Genomic DNA, 11,939 nt, shown 5'->3' on the forward strand with positions numbered 1-11,939 from the left:
CTATGTTTTGACTTCTTTCCTGCACTGACTTTAAACCCAAAAGTGTTTCCTGCTGAATTTATTAACACTTTGCCTATTTTACTGATTATCATATCTACTGTTTCTTGCGTCACTACTGTTGTGCCATCAATTTCAGAGTTAATATTTTCTATTTCTGTAAGGTTCAAGCATTCTAAGAATTTGTATGATTTTTCATTAGTCCAATTGTTTATTTTTTGTTCATTTGTTCTAGTATCATCGCTAAATTTGGTGCTGACTTCTTGATCTGTTTGTTTCAAGGATATCTCGATTGGGGAATGAACATCTGAATAGAGACTTGAAAAGTCAAGTACTTTAAAATCGGTAAAATTTTGAATAAGTTCTGTGCTGCATAGGCAATAATCAACAACGCTTGAATTACGGCATGTGAACTTTCCATCTATGTCACCTAGAGTTCTACCATTCATGATGAAGAAGTTATTTCCCATGCAAAATTCTAGTAGTTGATTTCCAAACCTATTCTTGTTTTTATCTCTACTGTTCCTTTTGCGAGAGAAGTCATACTGGTCTAAATTGCAAACAGCATTTATTTGTATATTTTCGATATCTACAACATGAGATTCACTATCGGGAACAAATATAAAATCATCCTCAGACCCGGTTCTTGCGTTAAAATCGCCAAAGATTTCAATAACATACATCTTAGATAGGTTTTATTGATGATACTCTATGGATGTTTTCTCCAATTTATAGATGTGGTGTGCTGGTCAGTTTGGAAAGAATTCTGCTCAAGCACATACTAGAGGTCGTCCTAAACTTGCAATGAGGTGAAAGTTTTGTTTGGCTCTGTGTAGAATGCTCTGTGTAGAAGGGCTTAATGTGACTTTGAGATGAAGAGCAGCAATAACAGTGCTACTCCTTTGTGTTTGTGGTTTTTACTGTGTATATATACATGAACTGATGTTGTGCCATGGATGAATCTATTATTCTCTATTAAGTACATGTATGTAAAACATGATTTGCATGCATCAACAACATATTATATATATCATTCTTCTCCTTTCCCCCTACATGTAATGATTGTTCACAAGATAGTAAAATAATTAACCATACATTATCAAATATATCAATTTCAGGTTGTACATTAGTTTAAAATCTATAAAAAAAAAATAGATGTTAATCATTTATACTTGGCCACAAAACCTAGTTTAATTGGTTATTGGTTAACGGCTATATGAAAATTAGTAAAGTCATTTGTTAGATATATATATGGTAACCCTAAACAGACATATTTTCTTCTTATAACATGTATAAGCCTAAGATAATTTTAAGTTATCTTAAAATGCCATGAATGTGTATACCATCCAAAAAAAAATCAAGATATCTTTTATTGATCTCGATTGGTTTAAAGTCATCAAATTTTCTGTCCTAAATGTCAAATTTTGTTTGGGCCCAAATCTTTAAGTAAACTTGTAAGATGTTCTTATCAGTCATGATAACTGGGGTGTACAAGCATGACTAGTTTGTCAGTTAATTTATCATGTAGGTTTCATTATGTAAAATTTGACTTATTTACATCTGTCTATTCCCAAATTACAAAACTTTCAAATGTAAAAAAAATCATAAAATTTCAAGAAAAACAAAAAATTTCTTCTCATTAAATTTGTATCACTATCAAAAAACAGCTGCATGTATCGCACATCAAAATCGTAACTTTGATTGCTGCAAACATTTGTTACAAAAACACAACTTTGACTAATGAAACGTCTTATTGATGATCTCAATGATATGTAACTCACAGATGTATAGTTACATGAACTAATTAATAATCAAGGGAAGTAACTCACAGATGTATAGTTACATGAACTAATTAATAATTAAGGGAAGTAACTCACAGATGTATAGTTACATGAACTAATTAATAATCAAGGGAAGTAACTCACAGATGTATAGTTATATGAACTCATTAATAATCAAGGGAAGTAACTCACAGATGTATAGTTACATGAACTAATTAATAATCAAGGGAAGTAACTCACAGATGTATAGTTACATGAACTAATTAATAATCAAGGGAAGTAACTCACAGATGTATAGTTACATGAACTAATTAATAATCATGGGAAGTAACTCACAGATATGTATAGTTACATGTACTAATTAATAATCAAGGGAAGTAACTCACAGATGTATAGTTACATGAACTAATTAATGATAAAGGGAGGTAACTTCATTCAAATGTGTCATCACATCATACATATCAAACTTGTATATTGTATCTATTATCACTGACATGACTGATCATAGTCTTTAATGTCAAATCATATATAGTCTGTTAGTAGATTGATTATGTTAGGTCTATATTAGGATTATGTGATTTACTTAAGAACAAAAATGTGTTGATAGTTTAGTTATTCATTTTTATATTTTTTTTAATAGGAGCAGATCTGTTTTACAAAAGGCTAAAGTTTGATTGCAAATGAGTTGACTTTTTAACAAAGCTATACTCAAAAACCTTGTACATTTTTTACATACATGTTGTAGTTTTCACAACAATAAGTGGCACTATGTCCATGATGTATTATATAAATGCACATATTACATAAATTGAAGAAAAGCTATTTATTTTAGAGAAACTATTTTATACAGAAAAGTATTGACCATTCAAAAGTAAGACATGTAAGAAATAACTTAGTTATACTTTATACTGACTTATTTATTTTGCTACCTTTAAAATTATTCATTCTACAGTGGTGGATCAAGGGTGAACACTGACTCAATAAGAGGGACCCCTGGATTTATCACATTCTGCCACCACCAAACAAAAAAAGTGGATTTCAAATGCTTTAAATCTTCATGGATAAACACCTCCCTTTTTTGTTGTACATCATGTACATTGGCTTGTTTTTACACTGTCTTAATTGTTACATTGTTCCTACATACAATACAGATTTTCAGGTTTCCAGAAGAATCAAGTTTCTACATGTACCAATAAAACATTCAATTTTTTCCTAGGTATAAAATTTAATAGATAAATATAATTTGTAGTCAACTTATTAAATTGGATCCCTGGAGAAATTTAATTTAAGGCTGACTGGAAAGATGTTAGTATTTGGAATATTAAATGTTTACAGTACTTTTTTTTGCCGATCAATGCATTTGAATGGGGACTCTTGCGATGGGGACATATAGTTGGAACCCCCCCTTTATCCTGGGTTGGGAACCCCCCTTTTTAAAATGGCTGGATCCGCCCCTGTGTTTATAATGTCCAACTTTTGCCTCCCATAGTGTATTAATTAGTATGCATGGCACTGTACCTGTATTTATAAATGTTTTTGGTTTAAATTATAGACAATAGACAATAGACAATATTTTATTCGCACAAACACATTTACATTAAATGGTTATGGCATACAAAATTAAGACAATAAACTTACAATAGTTAAATTGATTACAATTATATTAGAGTGACAGTGGTATTCACAGCAAAGAAGAAAAAAGGCTATGAATATCAACAGTTAACACATTATTAATGTATATTATATCAATAAAGTGATAAAAATTCAAAATTGATGTGGTGTAATCTAACATTATAAAATGCTACTTAGAATGTCAATTATTTACACCTATCACATAATTTACAGGTAAACTTACCTTGTGTTTTTTGTCTGGGTCATAAGGTAAAGCCAACCATGGCATTGTAGCAAAATATTCCTTAAAACTAGTTTCATCTCTATCCCAACTCACAAAAATAATTTCAAACTTAGTACCGTTCCTTTTCTGTTTTTCATTATTATAGAATTCGATAAGTTTTGGTGTAAAACCTCTACACGGCGGGCACCAATGTGCAGAAAAATAAATCCCAATCACAGAATCTTTTCCACATAATGACTCAACCCTTATTTCCTCTACACTTTCACCTGACAGTCTAATTACTGTGTCACCAACAAGATTTTGTAGTCTTTTAGCCATATTCCACGCTATCCAATAGACAAAACACGTCTGACACACCGTCTCACTGGTAGCGGCTTCTCTCTTGTTTTCAAATCATAAGCATGTGCGCTTTCAGATATAAATAAATATTTATCTATGACGTAAACTAGCGCGAAATCTGAAAGTGAAAGTAGGCTGATCAGAATAGATCAGAATACGTTAATTTTGATCTGCAAATGGTCTGCTGTTTCAAACATGATCAACCATGAATGTCAAATATTCTTATTACATTTTTAAAAACATAAGGTCAACATATGCGGATTCAAAAAATTGGTTGATTATATAAGATAAGATAAGATATATATATATTTTTTTCCAATTAAGGGTCCACGAGGGCCATATATATATAGAGAATAAAAGTACCATGAAAAAGAACATTGATTAGTATAGATACATAGAATTTACGTACACAATCACGATACAATTAGACTGTAAATAATAAAGCCCTTGGTTTATAATATATAATATATTTAAATATGAAAAATTAATACATCTAACTCATATTGACTTGAATAAATTTCCAAACAGCATTAAGACAGCTTAATTAATAAATAAATTTTTGCTGATTGTTTAGTAAAGTAATGTGTATAGGAAATTTCTGAAGCATGACTGGAGCCCCCGCCCCCCTCTTTTGAGGTAGTCACGCTCTCCCCTTATGGAAAGTTCTGGATCCGCCACTGGTCATGCTTTTTATGCATCGAATATTGAGATACCTGTGTAATGAATATTGTTTGGTTGCTAACTGTGCACCACTTATTGCGGACCTGTTTTTGTATTGCTATGAGTTACAATTTATGACAAAAATAAGCAAAGACCCATCGAAACAACATCTGATAAACAAATTTAATAATACTTTTAGATATTTGGACGATATTTTGGCCCTCAACAATGACGACTTCAGTATGTATATTAAAGAAATTTATCCTGTTGAACTTACTTTAAATAAATCTAATACTAACAATGACCACTGTAGTTTCCTCGATCTTGATATCTATATCACTAACGGAAAGCTGAATACTAAAATTTATGATAAAAGAGATGATTTTTCATTTCCTATCGTTAATTATCCATTTTTAGATGGTGACGTTCCCTTGTCACCATCTTACAGTGTTTATATATCTCAATTTGTACGATTCGCTCGTGTATGTAACAATGTTTTAGATTTTAACGAGAGAAATTTATGTATTACTGAAAAATTATCAACCAGGGTTTTCGGCATGTTGTTGGCATGACACGGGTTATGTTCTTCTCATATATGTTATGATGGTATGATACTTAACCCCTAACGAGAAGAATTGTGCCTGATGTTCATATGATGAAATCATAATCTTTCAGTCAGTTTAATTGAAGTCTGGAGCTGGCATGTCAGTTAACTGTTAGTAGTCTGTTGTTATTTATGTATTATTGTCATTTTGTTTATCTTCTTTGGTTACATTTTCGGACATCAGACTCGGACTTCTCTTGAACTGAATTTTAATGTGCGTATTGTTATGCGTTTACGTTTCTACATTGGCTAGAGGTATAGGGGGGAGGGGTTGAGATCTCACAAACATGTTTAACCCCGCCGCATTTTTGCGCCTGTCCCAAGTCAGGAGCCTCTGGCCTTTGTTAGTCTAGTATTATTTTAATTTTAGTTTCTTGTGTACAATTTGGAAATTAGTATGGCGTTCATTATCACTGAACTAGTATATATTTGTTTAGGGGCCAGCTGAAGGACGCCTCCGGATGCGGGAATTTCTCGCTACATTGAAGATCTGTTGGTGACCTTCTGCTGTTGTTTTTTTTCTATGGTCGGGTTGTTGTCTCTTTGACACATTCCCCATTTCCATTCTCAATCTTATTTTATTAAAAGCAAGGTTAAATAGTCGGCAGGTGGTATTACAAGGGCAGAGGAATCTCTGGTGGCATTCAAGGGTGGTATTAAATTATACAGGATAAATTTATGTTTGACGACTTCAGTTGTTAATGTGAATGGTTGTCATTTACAATCTTTTTTTTTCCGATCACTTGCATTTTATTATTAGTGAGCTTGACAAGATTGGGGATTTTAGTAATATGAACAAAATAATGAGGGACAAAATTTGTGAACTTTTAGAAACTGACAAAATTGCACAAGATTTAAAAAGTGTAACTGACTCTTCTAACATTGTGAGTAACACTGATGCAGCATCAAATATTAGTTTTGACACAATCAGTCTTCCAGGAAGAGGACGGTCTATAGATATGAACTTAAGTATAAATGAAACTGAAATTTGTCTGGTTTGCGATAAACATTGTGCAGATAACGCAGTATTGTGTGATAGGTGCAACGCCTGGTCTCATTATGCTTGTGAAAACATATCACTCTCAGATAGAAAGGGCCTTGAATCTGGAAATAATTATTACACTTGTACAAGCTGTATGGATTCATTTACTATAGACAATATTGATAGATCTGAAATTCAGGATCGTAATTCGTCCGTTAATAGCACTGATGACATTAGTTGTCCGTCCATAGTGAAAGTTTTAAATGCAAGGGAGCTTGGGGGTAAAAAGAAAAGTAGGAGTAAAAGTGTGAGTACTCCAAAGTCCATTGGAAACTTACCACGACGTATAAATATTAATAGAAAATGTATAGATGTAGCTATAAATACTGACATTTGCTTTAGTGATACCAAAATTTTGGACAATTTACCTGATAAGGAAAAACAATTCAAAGCTAAAGAGCGTGAACTAGCTAATAAAGAATCAGCTCTCAAAGTAAAAGAACGAACATTAAATGACACTAGTAAGAAATTAGCTGCAGCACAATCGTATATATTTACTTTGGAACAGAAAATTGAAGAATTAGAACAGTCTCTTATATTAAGTGAACGTGCTAAAAGTGTGCAGGATGTTAACAGTGATTGTAATTCTCAAATTAACACTAACAATAACTCTAATAGTGAGCTCAAAATACTTGAACACAGGTTTAATCTGTTAGAAAGCAAAGTAGGACAATTTCTAAATAGTGATAAAAGTATAGATATAAATGATAACAATTATGGCTCTAATAATCGTCATGCACTGTCTCAAGAAGGGTCCGATACACCAGTATATAACGTACAGGCGACAGAGTGTAGTTCTAGTACTCAGGACACTGTTTCACAAAATCCAGTCAATAGTGGGGTCGCAGTAGATACCAACTTGATAAATACATCATGTAACATTTCTGAGCAGGACAATACCGCAAAATCAGATACATCTTTTTTTAGAAAAAACTGTGAAGAAAAAAAGGCCTCCAAGGTACAGGAGAAAACCCCAAAAACAACAACAGCATGTTGTAAACAGTCTTCAACCTCAATGGCCAATGCAACAAACATTACCGAGTCAAGTATATGCAAGGTTACCAGTCTATCCTCACAGTCACAATCTGAACATATCGGCCAATCACTATGTGAGACAGCAAATACCAACATCAATGGTAAGGCAACCGTTATTTCATCCTTCAATGTTGAGAACTTCACAACAAATGCCGTATACCTATCAGAGCTACTCGGGAATGTATATATTCTAGCTATATATATACAGGAACATTGGTTATGGTCTTTCGAAAAATCAAAATTAGAAACTTTTGCTGCTGAACGCGTTTTTTGTACTACTATTAAATGTACTGACGAATATAATCCTATTAGTAATAGACAGCGCATGCGGGGATGGGATGGTTGTGGTATTTTATGGAGAGCACACTTAGACCAATTTGTGAAAATTCATAATGATGGTAATGAACGTATTTGTGTTATAACTTTAGACACTAAGCCGAAACCAATTTGTATTGTGGCCGTATATATGCCCTGTACTGGTAGTAAGGAATAAGACCGAAAATATGAGCAATGTTTTGATGAGATAAGTGAATTAACTATTAAATATGCAGACCACACCATAATAGTGCTAGGTGATTTAAATGCCTCATTGATTCGTAAACAGAAAACTACAAGAGACATTTTTAGTGTTTTAACATCAATACAGGAAATAAATTTATGTGTACCAAGGAATTATCCTTCTAGTCATACCTTTTTTCACCATAATGACAAAGCTTCGTCACAAATAGACTATATTTTAGCTTTTAATGATAGTAACTTTTTTATTAAGACAGATATATATTGTATGTCGCCGTTAAATTTGTCATCTCATGTGCCAGTGACTGTAGTACATAAATGGTATCAGCAAATGAGATCAAAGGTTAAGTGGGATGGACATTTCTCAAGAGCTTTTGATGAGCAACAGGGAGTTAGACAAGGTGGTATTTTGTCTCCTACTCTGTATAAGCTTTATGTTAATCCATTATTAGATTGGTATCAAAACAAACATTTGTGCTTCCGTATTGGAACGATACATATTGCCTCACCAACATGCGCAGATGATATTGTATTATTAGCGGAAGATGCTATTTCGTTACAGACAATGTTAAATTTACAAGAAACTTTTGCAAATAAAGATAGATATTTTATTAGTGAAGCTAAAAGTAAAATTATGACTTTCAATTGTAGAAGAAATGAAAAATGTGTCGATGAATTTTATTTACACGAAAAACCTATAGAACATGTTGTTTCATATACTCATTTTTGAATTAATCGAAATTCAGTAGAAAAATGTTTGGTATCAGAAAGAATTAAATTAGCTAGACGAACCTCGTATTCGGTAATGGGTGCAGGTATGCACGGATATAATGGAGTCAACCCAAATATAGTCATCAAATTATGGAATACATATGTTCGCCCACGATTAATTTTTGGACTAGACTGTGTAACACTTAGCAGAAAGGAATTGGATGAATTGAACTTTTTTCACAAATCACAACTTAAAATTCTGCAAAACTTGCCAGAACGAACCGCTGATGCAGCAATATGTATTCTGTCTGGCCAGATGCAAATAGAAGCGTTTTTACATAGACAAATTTTAGTAAACTTTGGCAACATTGTGCGAAACAATGATATAGAGAAGAAGATATGTATTAGACAACTTGTGATGAATTATAACACCTCTCATAGCTGCTTTATTTATGTGAACGATATACTCTCATTTTATGAATTTGAATCTATTTTTGACATCTTAAATTCGATTCCAAATAGAGAAAGTTGGAAAAACTAAGTCTATGTGAAAAAGAGAATAGAAACATTCTGCAGACAGAAGATAACGAATATGACAGAAGGAAAGTCTACTCTTCGCTTTTTGCATCCCATGTCAATGAATTGTGGAACTGTTCAAAACGTTTGGGCCAACACAGGACTTGACTCTATTTCTATTATGAAAGCTAATGTAAATGCTAGATTACTTGCAGGAGTGTATACACTGCAATAAAATCGTAGTAGATTTAACAAGTACGAAGTAAGTGCGATATGTCCGTTGTGTATGGATGAGATCGAAGATACTGAACATTTCTTGCTACAATGTGCTAGTACAGATACTGTGAGGAATCAATTTATTCCAGAGCTAAGAACTCTGCTTTATGACTTTAATCATGAAATAGGAAATCTTGTCTTCTCAAACAATTCAATGCTATGGAGAGTGATTTTGGATTGGTCTAGTCCGCAAGTTCCAATATTAATACAGACTTTTTTATTTATGGAGAAAATTGAGGCCATAACAAGAGGAATGGTATATGCTCTACACCTTAAAAGATGCTCTATACTGGAATAAGTTGGCAGCTAGGATGGCAATGTCATTTAAAATCATTTAATAGGTTAAGATAAAATAAAGCAATTTATTAAGTTACTATTAATCTAAAGTTCAAGGTTTAATGTTAAGTATAAGCCTTGTGTTCTTATATTTTTTTTTTTTTTTGCAGTACTTATACTTCAGTTTGTAAGGAAACTTAAGGGATGATATAAATGGCTAAGTTGTTCTATTAAGTTTAGGGAAATTATTTTTCTATTAAGGTATAAGGAAATTATACTCAGACAATAAAATATATGTCCCAAATAAGTGATAAAGTAACTATTGTGTAAGCTACTGATTTTCTCCCTAACTTAACTTGTTGTGGTTTTTTTTAGTGAAGTAGGAGACATAAGGCTACTGGTGCAGTGTAGGGAGACTTAAGCGAAGTACCAATAAAGATGTGCATAATGGTTTAATTTAGAATGAACAATAGAAAGTTGAGTTATATGCTGAGTTACAAACTGTCACAGTAACATTGATAATTTGGTGGTACATGAAGTGATTTTAGATTTTAGTATATGCCACAGTACATGAACTTTTGAAGTACATTGTAATATACATTGATTAGTGTATAATTGACATAATAACATGTGTGCCTTAAATGGAGTACAAATGTATATAGTATGGTGATGGAACAGTTTCCTGCACATTCACAAAAGTGATGAAGTTATTTTAATAAGACTGAAGTTTTATGTTTTAATTGAGCACCCAGCTGGGATCGCAGTCTTAGCTCATTTTGGATAAGACCAACTGCCGTTGCGTTGTAAATTGGTGGTGGGTACGCCAGGCTGTGTTTATATCCATTACACCAGTATCTTGAACAATTAATTTTAGGCGAAATAATACTGGTTTGTGCACCGATCATATTCACTGTAAAATATTCCTGCACATGCACACAGTTGCTTATATATAGCATCGATCAGTTGCTTATCCGTGCTACACAACAAAAGGTGGTACTCCAGATAGTGGAGGAAAGAATAAAGAAGAAGGTGGCTATTTCGCAAATTCACTATTTTGCCGTTGCCGTTAAAATAGCCATTTCTAAGATATTTTAATCAGAGCCGACAAAATAGCCATTGCCTATTACATTAATAGTCTTGTACAGCCGCTTTTTAAAATGTTTAATCTGGAGGGGGGCAAAACTATGGCAAGCCGTTTTGCTATTTATTCTTACTTCAAGATATCTCATAAACTTTATAAGATATCTAATATAGTTTATAAGATATCTCATATAGTTTATAAGATATCTCATATAATTTATCAGAAAACTTATATAATTGTCTTTATAAGATATCTCATAAACTATATAAGATATCTTATAAACTACACGAGATATCTTAAAAACTATATAAGATATCTTATATAAAAATTGTTTATAAGATATCTCATATACTTTATAAGATATCTTATAAACTTTAGAAGATATCTTATAAAGTATATAAGATATCTTATAAATTTTAGAAGATATCTTATAAATTTTAGAAGATATCTTATAAATTTTAGAAGATATCTTATAAATTTTAGAAGATATCTTATTTAACATTAAAGATATCTTATATAATATATAAGATATCTCATAAAAATGAAATTATATAAGATATCTTATATATTATAGGAGATATCTTATATATCATAGGCGATATCTTATTTAGTTTATAAGAGATCTCCTAAAGTTTATAAGATATCTCCGAAAGTTTATAAGATATCTCCTGAAGTTTATAAGATATCTTATATAGTTTATCAGATATCTTATATAGTTTATCAGATATCTTATATAATTGTCTTTTTAAGATATCTCATAAACTATATAAGATATCTCATAAACCATATAAGATAACTTATAAACTATATAAGATATCTCATAAACTATATAATATATCTTATAAACTATATGAGATATCTTATAAACTATATAAGATATCTTATAAATTATATAAGATATCTTATATTAAAATTGTTTATAAGATATCTTATATTAAAATTGTTTATAAGATATCTCATATACTTTAATGTTTATTGTTGATATTTTAGTCCATATTCAAACGAATTCCTTCACCATCGATTTCGGGTTTTAACAGGTAATGTACACTTCATCGTGTTGTATATTTCTCCGCCTGCATGATTTGAGGCCTTATTTAAGGGGGATTTTCCCCAATATTTAAATCAAATAAGTAACATTAACACATTAAACAACAATTGAATTAAATTTTTTTCAGATTGCAGTATAAAGACAATAAAGAAAGGCAACAGTAGTATACCGATGTTCAAAACTCAAAAGTCGATAGAAAAAT

General features: G+C 31.6%; 1 protein-coding gene across 1 annotated transcript in view; it reads right to left on the bottom strand.

Moving 5' to 3' along the window:
- LOC139528744 (nucleoredoxin-like) overlaps nt 1-4,050 on the bottom strand; it is a 55,474-nt gene extending 51,424 nt beyond the window's left edge. Inside the window, exon 1 of the mRNA XM_071324889.1 lies at nt 3,634-4,050. Within this exon, the coding sequence (XP_071180990.1) occupies nt 3,634-3,951 (318 nt within the window). The 5' untranslated portion in view covers nt 3,952-4,050. The remainder of the gene's footprint in view (nt 1-3,633) is intronic.
- Nucleotides 4,051-11,939: the final 7,889 nt, after the last annotated feature.

Source organism: Mytilus edulis, chromosome 6 (genome assembly GCF_963676685.1).
Source record: "Mytilus edulis chromosome 6, xbMytEdul2.2, whole genome shotgun sequence".
Classification (NCBI taxonomy): Eukaryota; Metazoa; Mollusca; class Bivalvia; order Mytilida; family Mytilidae; genus Mytilus; species Mytilus edulis.